This window comes from Poecilia reticulata, chromosome 7, assembly GCF_904066995.2.
Source record: "Poecilia reticulata chromosome 7, P_reticulata-male-v2, whole genome shotgun sequence".
In the NCBI taxonomy this organism is placed as follows: domain Eukaryota; kingdom Metazoa; phylum Chordata; class Actinopteri; order Cyprinodontiformes; family Poeciliidae; genus Poecilia; species Poecilia reticulata.
Window position 1 is genome coordinate 25,759,744 of NC_088836.1, and position 13,369 is coordinate 25,773,112.

The window sequence follows — 13,369 nt, forward strand, 5'->3', positions numbered from 1 at the left end:
CATAAAGTCTTCACAATCTCCCAAAGCTCAAGTCTCCTATTTCTTAATAGCATTAGGACCTGAGCAGACGGGTTCCTTGCAACACTTTGCTGTCTTCTTCTTCTAGGTGTCTCCACCTTGCAGGCATCAATTACTTTAATTTTCAGAGTGCTTGGCAGCTTCTTAGTGAAGCCCATTGGTTTTGATTGTTGAGGCAAGGTTTGCAAAATCAAATTATCTTTAAAGGCCTGGCCTTACTTTAAGTGCAAGGGAATATAAACAGTGTGGTGAGTTTTTTTTAAATGGATTCATCAAAACCTGCAGCTCCTACCACAGGAAGCCATGTTTCATAACAAATATCTGTTGTCTAATAGATGATGTTGATTCTAACACTTCCAGTTTAAAGTCTCTTTATATTTTTTTGGAAAGAAACCCCTGGGACATTTCTGTCAAAGAGATGTTCGCTATCAAACACTTTTGGTTGTTTGGTGATATTGAAACTACAATCTGGTACTGGTGTGCAGTACATACTCATTTCTTTTAATAAAGAGAAACAGGGCATATGTTTTTTTCTTATTTGCGGTGGAAAAGATGAAACGTCCTTCAGCGCTCTGCCTTACCACACCAGTCACTTCACATTTAATGTCAATAAACTGGCTCCAAAAGGAAAATAGTGTCCCCAAGAACATATCCTGAAGGACAGAGCCATCAATAAAGAGACAGGTCCTGTCTCCTAAATACCTGAGGATACCTTGTCTCAACTCAAGTCCAAAACATCTCTGCAGTACAAACAAAAGTTTCTGCAGGTTAAGAGGAAAACTTTAAAACTGAAAAGCTGCAAAATTCCGATAACATAAATTTCAAACGTCCGGTCATTGTCGTCTGGCTCTTATCTCCGCCTTCAGTAGCCGGCTGTCATCTGAGCTTTATGTTTTTTTAAAGACATCTGTTACTGGTGCCCGGATGATGGATGACACGGCAGCACTTGGATTACTGAGACGAGCAGAACCAGGGGCGAGCTTGTCACTCCCGTGCTATATTTGGTCGGACAGCAGGAGACTCGCAAGGAGAAAGTCTTGTCTTCATCGGCCTTGACAGCGTGCTCTCCCACAACGGTCGCTCTTTCAGACAGCTCAGCTAGACGCGCGCTGATCGGTGTGAACGAGTGAACTGACACCCGTCACAACTTCACGCGTGGCAGGAAGAGGAATATTTGGAGACCGGGCAGTAAACATAAACACAGAGGTGTTTACTGTGACACCTTTCTAGTATCGATTAGCACAATCAGAGGTGTGATGAATTGAATTTGAAGTCCATTCAAAAACAAGAATCCTTTAAAACTAGAAGATGGACATGTTTTGACTTAAGAAAATAGGTCTGGACAGAAAGCGGCAGTATTTAACTTGAGAAGTGATAAGAGAAAATCAGAGTTAGGATTTCCACCCAACCCATGAAAACGGATACTAACTTCTTAAGTCTTGTCTAAATTGTTAATTTCCAGCAAAAGAGACACCAAAATGTTGGTCAAAAGTTAAGCTCCATGCTTTCAGAAAGTAGCACATGTATGGCAGCAGCGGCATCAGCAGAGCTCTTTCAAACAGTAGGCAGGGAGAAACCAGCTCCAGTAATCCATCCATCATGCTTCAGGGACAAAGGGCCAGAGTGCACTTTGTGTCTGGATGTATGTTCATTTGTGCAGAGATAGAGAAGGAGAGAGGCCCCTCCGAGAATGTCTCAGTGTAGCCATTATCCACACTAACCCTCCTCTCCCATTTCCTCCCATCGAGGGAGCTTAGCAAGACCGGATTACAACCAATTACAGCCCTCCCTGGAGAGCATGAAAACAGGGCTGGAGGATCATCTATTTATTGTGTATGACCCACCAGATGGGAGATGGTCATTTAACGTTTAATCAGCTATAAGACCCAGAAAACTGAACAATTTCTGACACTGAATACATGGAACAGATTAAGAACAATTACCCACTGAGAGCACATGTAGCATGCTGAGCTTTAGATTAGAAATTAGTTCACAATGAAACAAGGTCTCTACTTTCCTAAGCCTTACAGCTGCAGTATGTAACGTTTTAAAAATTATATTTTTTACATATCCTCCTCCCCCTTGCTTTCTGCTGTGCACCAGCTAGCAGAGACTGTTGTTAATTCTAATGCTAATTAGCATGGAGACTGATGATGGCGGAGATTTTCTGTAATGGTGAGTTGCTTCTTCACAATTAGCGCATTAAACAGCATCTACATGTGATTGATTGACAGCTCTAAGACCCTCCTCCTGGCTCTGATTGGTGGGTTTTGGTTGGGAGTGGTGCATTTCTTCAGTCGGCAATAGTAGCTCAAGGAGGAGGTGGATGAGATTGATCTTTTCACAGATTATCTGTCTCATCAACCCATCGGTGAAAAGATGGCGACCTCCATGGGTGAAAAATATAACAAGCGATGTACATTTTAGAAGTAATTATGAGTTTTGGCATATCACAAACAGCATTTTTTTTAGGTAATAGGAAAATTGCAACATATTTAGGTTAACATGTTCAAGTAATCCTGGATTCTTTAATGCTCAATTCTGATTTTTTGTGAAATCTGACTTTTTTGTTGTTGCTGTTTTTGCTTGGTCGTTCACAGTATATGTCATTTTTATGTTATCTTGTTAATCTTATTTTAATATATATAATTTAACACTTTAAGACCTTTTTTGTGTGAACGTTTGATGCTGCTACTACACCTGAATTTCCTTTTTGTGCGACAGTAAAGGCCATTTCTATTCTTTTGTGTTGTAAGATGATGACTGTAATCAGGCGGTTTAAATGTTGCCACAAACAACAAGTTTTGCAGTCACCGTTTCTCCTGTGAATCTGTTCCCATTACGGTAAAAGGTTATAGTGACACAGTGAAAAGGTGCCAACCCATCCATCCTGCAGTGTTTTCTGAATTTTAAAGAGAGACTCGTATTATCCTACTTTTCTTCTTTGATGTAAAGCAGACATGACCATCTCTCTTCATCGAGTCACCTCATCCAGTCTTTTATCCTCCCCTCCCTCTTCATTCTCTTATCTCCTGTGCTGTTTTGTATTCAGTTTTCGATCTTCCTCTCTATCTCTATTGCCTTCTTTAGAGACAATGCGGGCATTAGGTTTGAGGCAGCTGCAGCCGACGGACAGACAGGCTGCAGCCGATGCAAACTGGGCCAGTCACTGAGTAATTCAGGCCTGGCTGTCAAGAGCGATCCCCCTATATCTGTATTCCAGTGGGAAGGTGTGATGATTTCTGTGGTAAAGTACCACTCAGTGGTACCCTCGCTGTGTTCCTGCCGCGGCAGCGGGACGTGTGCATGCTCACATCCCTGTCGGCCTGTGTGTGTCACACACGGCTCTCTCTAACCTTGGCAGCTCTGCACAAACAGCAGCATGGACTGATCCGCTCTACCTTTCACAGCCTCATTCGTCTTACTTACAGTGGAGCTGGTGGATAGATCCACACATTCGTACATCACAAGGACAGTCTGAGTCACCAACACTGAACTCCACTCCAGAGAGACGCAACCTTTTCAAACCGGGTTGGGGTTTTTTTTTTTTAAAAGATCTTGTAAAATGTAGCTTCCTTTATTCTGTTCAGAGTGCTGTCACAAAGTATTTAGATTGAAATCAATGAAGTACTCACCAAATACTTCTTGCCTTGGAGAAGGTCTTGTCCACTCTTAAAAAAGCACAAAACAGAAAAAGCATTACACTCACTTTATAGTTTTCATTGTCACTCTCTTTCAGATTATTTACTCTAAGATAGATTAAAAATAGCAGATAAAAAGTGCATTTTAAAGGCTCCATTGTACGGAAGAGGATTAGGGACAATGTTTCTAGACGTGCGCCGCTCAGGGTGGCAGCATGTTGGAGTAGCTCTGTACTCATTCAAAAAATATTTATTTTTTTTATTGACAACTGTTTCTTCTTGTTTTGGATGCCGTGTACCTGGACTGATTTTTGGCAGTAGTTCTTATTCTTTGCTCTTTTGTTAGGATGCATATTTTATTTCCCTCTGGAATCAATAAAGTATTTTTAAATTTTTAATAAAAATTTTTTTGGGGAAAAACCTTTTTCACAGAATCAGAATTGTTTAAATTGTTTATGCACCATCAAACAAATCCAGCCGAGATTCAGGACAGGCTTTCAGTATAAATAAAGTGGGAGTTTACAAATACCATAACAAAGAAGATGTAGTTATGTGATCATTTTTATATGTTAATGTTGGATTTAGAATTAGAAATCTGAGATTAAAGTCAGATTATTTTTTTCCAGTGGCACTAATCCTCTTCCGTACCACTTGAAGCAGTTCTTCAATAAAACTTTTTATTAACCGTCAAAAGCACATCAGCATTACCTGCTGGCACATAAATTAACCCTGGAGAAAAGATTTCATGTGTCAGTTCAGATCAACTGGAATGTTATATGGTTTTGATTTACTGGGAGTATCAAGGAAGTGAAAGTAAGGCGACTCCTTAAAGACTTGAGAAATGCTTTTGCATTGCACACATTTTAGCCAACCTCATCTGAAAAAGCTAAAATAGCTCCACTGAACTGCCTCTTGCCATCTGTTGAAGTCGCATTTTCAAGAAATAGATGCTGATTATTTCTCTGTGTTTTTCTTTTTAAGACAAGGTGAATTTTATCCTGGTTGAGTTTTAGCTGTAAGGCTCATAACTCACTGTCAAAACCAGAAAAAAAAAAAACGTGTCATTTGTTCCTGAATCAGACCCTAAATCTCATTATACTGATTGCTTTTGTGGCCTTTCATGGCCTCTGTCGCATCCCTCCTTTGTCTTCTCTGAGCCGTATGTGCAGGCGTGCGCTAAGATCTTCAGGCAGGTCTTTCTGCACTTGAAGTCAAGACCCCAAGGATCTGGTAAGACCTGCCAGAAGAAATCAGGTCAGACGAATCATTGCCCTCTTTTATATCCCAACTTTAAGCATTTTTTCATTTGACAGCCTGTCCCGATTTGTATCTTCCTTATTCTGACACCAAACTATTTATTTAATATCAGAATATTTTCAACATAATCTTTTAGCAACCAAGTCTTCATTTATTACATGCTTTGATTTGTTTTTGTGGCTTTGTCATTGGCATGTATTGATTGAATTTTTCCCACAATTGCTTCCCATTAATTTTCATAAATTGTTTTTTTTTTTACTAGTGATTTTCACTATGTAAATGCATCAACAGCCAACAGACATTCTGTCCTGTGCTGCATTTTTTTAGTTTTGTAAATATCACATGATTAGGAACATCTATTTGATGCATAAATGGGGATGATCTCTATCAGAGAATGCATATTTTTCTTTTATTGTCAAGAAGGATTTAATTGGAGAAACGAAACAAGATCCTCATATTTCTCTTTGGACCTTTTATTGAAAAACAGCATTTTTTTTTTTACAACAAAACTGGGTCTTTTTATAGATGATTGTTTTGTGAAACATTTTGTGGCTCTGATTTTGATAAATGTTCTATAAATATGGGTCAGTGTAACACCCACACCACAAGCAGTATCATAGTGTGGGAGATTTTGAAGGATGAAAATGTAAAACCACTTTCTGCCAATAGATGGCAGTGCATGTACAGAAGAAAAATCCCTCAGTCCAGAAGGATTAGCTTTGAAAACGCCTCTAAAGCATTCTTTCATGCTTTTATCAACAGAAATGTCACAGAGATAAAAACAGAGGGAACTTTCCTAATATTGACAGTCACTATGTGATGAAGGTGATTCATGGCTGCAGCTGGTGTAGCAAACATGTAGATGCGACACAGTGAATGTTGTTCTTTTTGCACTTTTCTACCGGTATAAATGTATTATTTGTGAGAAACTCCAGGTTTTCCTGTAATATTTTGATCCTCCATAAATTCAGCTTCATGTCAAGACTCTGCCTGGGCCCCTCCAAAATGCAACTATTTATTCCAGTTATAAGAAAGATGTTGGTTTGAATCAAAACATACTATTTTTAAATTTAAAAATAAATCTTTCAGGAGACCGAATAATTTGGGGATTAGGTTGATTTGTGGAATTCATAAGATTAAAATGTTGATCTTCTGAGTCAGAATCTAATGGAAAAGTTGTCTCCAACAACATTATAGTTTTATTGACCGTTTGCCCGTAACTTAACCACTCGACGCGCCATGACGGACGTCGGAATAAGGGACCATAGTGTTGACAGAGCGACAGAAATAGTTTTCCCAAGTTATTTATTCCAGTTTAACCATGGCTTCTGCTTGTTTGAGTCTGAGTCTGTGAACGTAAATCAATCGGTTGGGCCTCATAGATGGTTGGATTTACAAATGTTTGAAACAGTTAAAAACCGATTCATACCTCCTGACTCTTGACGTGTTGATCAAATTACCGACTTTGCCTGAATTCACACCACATTATTTACATCACTATGTCATAAATAGCGATCCCCTTAAACCGCAGAAGCCTTAAAATGTACAAAAAAACGAGATGCTAACCAGCTTTGTCCATACATGCTAGGCTAACATGACGGGGCGGCATTATCTCCATGGTTACCAATGGTTAGACACGTACCTTCTCCATACTGTAATGCGATATTTGATCTCTTACACTTACTTAAAAAGTATACGAACATTAGTCTTTTTATCTTGTAAAAAGTTTTTTTCCTGCAGGCAACCGTGCAGCTACTTATGGTCATTTTTTAAGGTAAAATCAACTAAATAAATGCAATATTAGGCTACCAGATGACAGGAGCACATTGGTTATTGTGACGTGATATAAGTTTCAGCAGCAAACTTATTTGTACTCCTGATAGCTTGTATCACATTAAACTAGTAGCAAAATAAGCAATGTGCAATGCCCATATGGAAACGTTCTTTTAGTGCTTTGATGTACAAAAAAACTGAAGAAGAAAAAAAAAATCAGCAAATCCCATCATTTCTTGACTTATAACTCAGAAGCAGAGTCATTTCCAGTTCTGAGTTTCAACTTACAAGACAAATTTGAAGGGAAGGCAGCACTAACTGGTAGCAAAACAAAAGTAGTATAAAAATAAATGGTCTGCCTTTTTGCCACTTTCATATCTGCTGATCAGACCAGTAACTTTTACACCAGTTAGTTAAAGCAATGTGCCATTTCCACTCATTCTTAAACAGACTGACTGATTATTTATTTATTTATTGTTATTTAATGGAAGTTCACGACAATGAAAAATGAAGACGTTAAATGGGGATAAGCGTATGTTGAGACCGTCAAATTAACAGATCATCTGTCTTCATGTTGAGACACAGAACCCTGTGGCTCAACATCTGCTTCTGTCCATTTATTATAATACAGAAGTAATAATCAGGCCATTATATGGGGATATGTTGTGTTGAAATGAAACATATTTTTGTTATGCAAGAGCAATTTTCTTCTTCAAGGGAAAATGAAAGTGAAATATGAAGCAATCCTTCAAACTATTGTAATTATTTCTACTTATTATCTAAAAGACGAGGAATGAAAGGAATCCAAAGAACAATAGTAATGGCAAAAACTAGCTTCCAGTTTATTCATTCAACAATAACAAACAAAACCGCAGCCAATCACAATAAGCCCAAAAAGAGGAGACACTGGAACCAAAAGTAAAAAAAAAAAAAAAAAAACTAAGATAGAACTTCTCCTTTTCTGGTGAGAAATTTGCAAAAGAATAAAATGAAAGCTTAAAACTTCCTCCTTATCAGAAAACAGAGTTAGTTACAGGAAACAGAGCCTGGAAGCAGGTAAGAGGGGAACTGAACTCTGGAGAGAAAGTTTGTTTTTGTATGAATCACTTGCAAAAACATTTTTCTGAACTTCCTCCTCTGCCGCTCATCCTTTCTCAAGTTTTATGAAATTCCCATAAAATGAGATCAAGCAGGGTGTGCCGGGAATAAAGAGCAAGGCTCCAAGCGGGAATACCAAAACTTTTGGAGGAAATATTAAATAAACAGTTTGAGTGAATAGAAAAACATAAAACTCAGCAGCTGAGACAGAGAAGAGATACTGCTGCACAAATGATTTGCCAATGAAAGTAGGTTCTAGATAATAACTGTTATATATAAAGTGTTTAAATAAATTATAAAAGTCCTCCTATCCCTTGGATTTGCTCACATATATCACATTTAAAGCTATGATCCACTTAATTTATGTGACAGAACAGCACAAAGCATAACTTTGAAGTTATTCTGAAAATGATAAAAACATTTTTTACATTTGTTACTTCTATTTTAGTGAACTTTATGGCTCTGGAAAAACCTTCCCATCTCCAGTTCGCTTCTTCGGGACACCAGTCACATAAAAAAGTGTGATTTTATCACTAAACTGCACAGAGTAATTGAGATAATCATATTTTATAATTTATTAATATTTACTGATTCTGTCATTGAACAAACGGTGAAGAAAAAAGCAAAACTATCCATCTAGAAAATGTGGACAGTTCGGGGGAATTTTAACATCATTAACTGTAATTTATTGTGACAATAAATCAAAATTCTTATCATGAAAAACATTTATCATGATAAATCATAATAAATGGTTTTTAATATATTTTTACATATAGAAATCTGAAAATGTCACATACTTTTTATATTTGCCTGTCATTACTCAGAAGTCCCCAAAGAGATTCATGATAGGCCTCAGCTGATCTCAGTTGACCTAGTCAAAGTCCATCCTTTGACTAGGATGGATCCATCCTAACATCTGAATGTGACTTGATCTAAACCCTTCCACTGTAGATCTGGCTGTAGTTTCATTGTCAGCTATCCTCCATGTTTTTTTATGTAAGGGAAAAAGTTCGATCTAATTTGATTTCATATGTTCGCTTTGTGCTCTGTCATTCTTTTTATGGTAATTAGTTGCAGTAAAAACACTTTTATATTTGAAAAAGAAAATCCATCCATCCATCCATTTTCTTACACCCTTGTCCCTTAGTGGGGTCGGGAGGGTTGCTGGTGCCCATCTCCAGCTAACGTTTCGGGCGAGAGGCCGGGGTCACCCTGGACAGGTCACCAGTCTGTCGCAGGGCAACACAGAGACACACAGGACACACAACCATGCACACACACACACACACCTAGGGACAATTTAGAGAGACCAATTAACCTGACAGTCATATTTTTTGACTGTGGGAGGAAACTGGAGTACCCGGAGAAAACCCATGCATGCACAGGGAGAACATGCAAACTCCATGCAGAAAGACCCGGGCCGGGAATCGAACCCAGAACCTTCTTGCGGCAAGGCAACAGCTCTACCAACTGCCCCACTGTGCAGCCCAAAAAAGAAAATAAAAACCATATTTATTTTTCCAGTAAACATAACTTATTTTGTGGTTGTATTGTGAAAAGATATGAAAAAGTACAAGTTAAGTGAATACTTCTGTAACAAAGTGGAATTTATACCATATTATGTTATACGGAAAGTCAAATGGGTTCATATAATCTGCGTTTTGAGTGAAGTTTTTACACCTAACCCCACTGGGAGAAGTAAGAACAGTCCACAAAAATGACAACGTTTTAAAAGCTTGGCAATACATGCAAATATTACACCAAAAGTATGGTTCCTCCTTGCTCTTAGAAAGGTATCAACCTACCAAGTAGTAGTCATGGAAACAAACATCCATGAGAGATGAGAAAGCTCAAGAAGAGACAGCTGTGGCACTTTACAAGAAAATAAGTCCACTTCATCTGCTTGAGATTTCCTCCCTCTCTCTGCAAACTTTTTAAATATTTTTCTCACTTTACAAATTAGTCGAGGCCATTAGCGCGCATCAAATCAGCAACATTGCTCACAGCAAGTAGGTCAGCAGTCCCGAGGAAATCCAGCTTAAAAATCACGACTCATTACTCAGGCATAAATCTGGCGCTGTGGCATGTTCCTTTAGGACTTCTCTAACCCGAAACGTAAGAAACACTGTAAACAAATCATAACCTAACTAAACTTTACCCAATCATCCTGAGATTTTGGACCTTTTCATACACCACCAGTTGCTAACTAAGGATGCGCTCACACTGCAGCCTGAAGTGACCCAATTCCGATTTTTTGGCAATTCCGATTTTTTTGCTGGGGCCGTTCACACTGCCAGTGAATGAGACCTGTATGAGTTCTGCAGTGTGAACGGGCAAACGACCTGAAAGTGTCCCACATGCGCACTAGAGGGCGCAACAGCGTTAGCGTTCTCAGTGTTCTGCCAACCGCCATAAAAAGAAGAAATGCTCAGTGTTTGTGGAAGTAAAACATGGAGGCTAACGGTGGAGCTTAGCTTACATATTTGAAGTTGCTGTCCGGCCGTAGCAGCATATTAACAACTTAATCCTCATATAGTCCGTCATAGTTGTTGTTTTTCTTCCCGCTTGCACGTATCAGGATGCAGAATAGTGAGATTTGTTGAGAATCAGTGACGTTCAGGTCGGATGAATGCGACCTGGACGTTAGGTCGCATTTGAATCGGATACGTATCGGATATGGGTCACATTCGAAAAAGAATCCAACCTGTGCTGTTCACACTACCATAAAAAGATCGGTTACAGGTTGCATTACGTCAAAAAAATCGGAATTGGGTCACTTCAGGCTACGTTCACACTGCAGCCTGAAGTGACCCAAATGGCCTGAAAGTGTCCCGCATGCACAGTAGAGGGCGCAATAACGTCACACATGGAGACTGTGCTCAGTGTTTTTCCAACCGCAATAAAAAATAAAAAAAAAACAGAAGTGCTCAGTGTTTGCGGAAGTAAACATGGATGCTAACAGTCGAGCATAGCTTACAATTTTAAAGTTGTTGTCCGACCTGAGAGGCATATTAACAACTTCACCCTCGTCATCGTCCGCCATGTTTGTTGTTTTTTCTTACCGCTTTCGTGTATCAGGACGCAGAATAGTGACGTTGGTCAGAGTATCAATAATGGTCAGGTCGGATGAATGTGACCTTCATTCATTTCACACGTATCAAGTGGTCTGGGTTCTGTTGTTCAGACCGTCATGAAAAGATCAGATTCACGTCGCATTAAGTAAAAAAATGGAATTGGGTTACTTCAGGCTTCAGTGTGAACATAGCCTAAAACACTTCAGATTTTGTTGTACTTGTAAGCAAAAAGGAGAAAAAAAAAGAAAAAGGTGAAGTCCTGCTACAATGCTGGTTTAGAATGAGAATCATTGCTGGTATCTGACGCTGCTAAACTCCTGGTAAAAGTACATGTTCATTGAAGTCACTTCCTTTTCCCATGGTTTTAATTGGAATCAGGGTCAGTGCTGCACCCACCTGAGAATCTCTAAAATCATCTGACAACTTGGACTTAACAGTTTACAAGCAAAGCCGAGGTAAAAAAGGTCACAAATCCTACCTGGCATCTACAATAATAGCTACACATTGAAGATAACAAAAGACAGCATCTTCAGCACCTAACAGTAAAACTGAGAACATTTTTTTTTACACTTTTCTCTATGTTTTATGCTGCTTTATTATTCTCCCACGCAAATCTTGAGAGCAGTAAAACTGTCTTTCTTTTAAAACAGAAAACTTGCAAACTTTGCTATGGAGTATTAGGGCCATTGCAGAAAAAAAGTAGTAAATTTCTGCCAAAAAAAACAACATTTTGAGAGTAATGTCAGAAATTTTCTAGAAAAAAACCCCTGAAATTTTTGAATTTCAATCGTCAAAAAATTTCTATTAATTTTCTGAGATTAATCACAAACTTTCTGAGGTTTTGGCAGAAATTTACTCTTTTTTTTCTATCGTAAAAGTCCATTTCAGGTTTTGGCTCTACAATAAATATCGGGCGTATTTATTTGCTTGATCTTAGTTGGAGTTTTTTGACCCGCAACTACAGTTGAGTCTACAGTTTTGTCCCTTGTGACAAAAAGTTCAGACACCCTTGATCTACTGTAAAATTATGAACTGTAAAGGATGGATGAACGTATCTGATTAATCTCAGTTCTATCATAATGAAGATTCTCAGAGAATTTCCAACTGCACATAAGATACTGACTTCTCATAAATTCCCAACACAGCCCTCAGTTTAAAAAAATCTGACCTCCCTCTTTAACCTTTTAATGAAGCTTACATCCTAATTTCAAACAGCAGAAAACATGTGAGAAAGTGTGAACATTGTTTTTAGCGCATGCTACTGAGCATGACGCCTTAGTGTTTTATTGAACGGACCAATTCAGACAGAAAGTAGGAGACAACCCAATTCTCCAGGCAACACTTCTCCCTGGTTCTGGATAAAAATATGTGTTGACAGTCCAAAATTCCTTTAGCAAAAACACAGAAAGTGCAGCACAACAGTGGGGAAAGGAAAGTTTGACAGGCGAATGAGGGGGTGGGGATGCAAACCCTGACAGAGAAATGACCAATCATGTGATCTCGCTTCACTTCACACAAATGGTAGACTCCTGTGGTCACATGTCCTACATCACATTTATTCAGACGGTATCGTTCTGTGCTGTCTATGGCAATAAATGACATCCTGAAATACATTTAGGGTGGGAAATGTAAATTTAATTTAAAAACAGTCTAACCAGGTTGAGTTTAGTTTTATTTTGTCGTAACTTTTTCGTTTGTCAAACTTGTTTTCATTTCATATCAAAAATCTCAATGCTCTTAAAGGGCTGGTTGTTCCAGAATGTATTGATACACCCCATTCAACTGTTAAAATATCAATAAATAGATATTTGTTTCAGTATTCACTATCACAGATTTTGTGGTGCTAATTTAGAAACATTTGTAAGGATTTCTTGCAATATTTGCACTAATATGTGATATTAAACATGACTTTTTATTAATCGCCATATCAGTCACGGACTACAAGTTGACATCAAGTAAGGCTGAGGCAGCAGTAACTTAAACGTTTTTGACCAATTCAGAGAAAAAAAATTGCAATAATATCAGAAAGAATTTGTGGATCAGTTGATTTTGTGTGAATTTTGTGGAATGATTAAAAACTTGAGTGACTTATTCTTGTAATCTGGAGTCTAGGGCCCCATAAAAAGCTGCGGTGGGCCAGATCTGGCCCTCGGGCCTTCAATTTGACACATGTGGTCTAATTTATTTAGCTTTAATTAGCTCTTAGAATATGTTGGTTAGTTTTTATTAATTAAATACTAAATATTCACAACTTTTGCTGTCGCCATTTTGTGGATTAGCTCTGACAAATGACAAACTGCTTGTGTACAAAAAAAACATCAATTTCAATTTGAAAGGCTAATAAAAAATGTATAAAAATGAAGGATAGTATATCCATAATTATAGCATGTTTTAGTTACTTTTATAAATGCATGACATAGTTCAAGATAGTTATAGTATTTCCCCATTATTTAACATTTTATTTTTAGTTAAAATCTTTCAGTTCTTGCTATTTTCAAGGTTATAATT

The 13,369-nt window shown here is 38.1% G+C and overlaps 1 protein-coding gene across 8 annotated transcripts in view; it reads right to left on the reverse strand.

The window, feature by feature from the left end:
• Window positions 1-13,369, reverse strand: part of rap1gapa (RAP1 GTPase activating protein a) — a 65,717-nt gene that overhangs the window by 42,900 nt on the left and 9,448 nt on the right. For all 8 annotated transcript variants that reach the window (XM_081609170.1, XM_081609171.1, XM_081609169.1 and 5 more), the window contains exon 2: window positions 3,654-3,689. In XM_081609170.1, coding sequence (XP_081465296.1) covers window positions 3,654-3,689 — 36 coding nt within the window. The remainder of the gene's footprint in view (window positions 1-3,653; window positions 3,690-13,369) is intronic.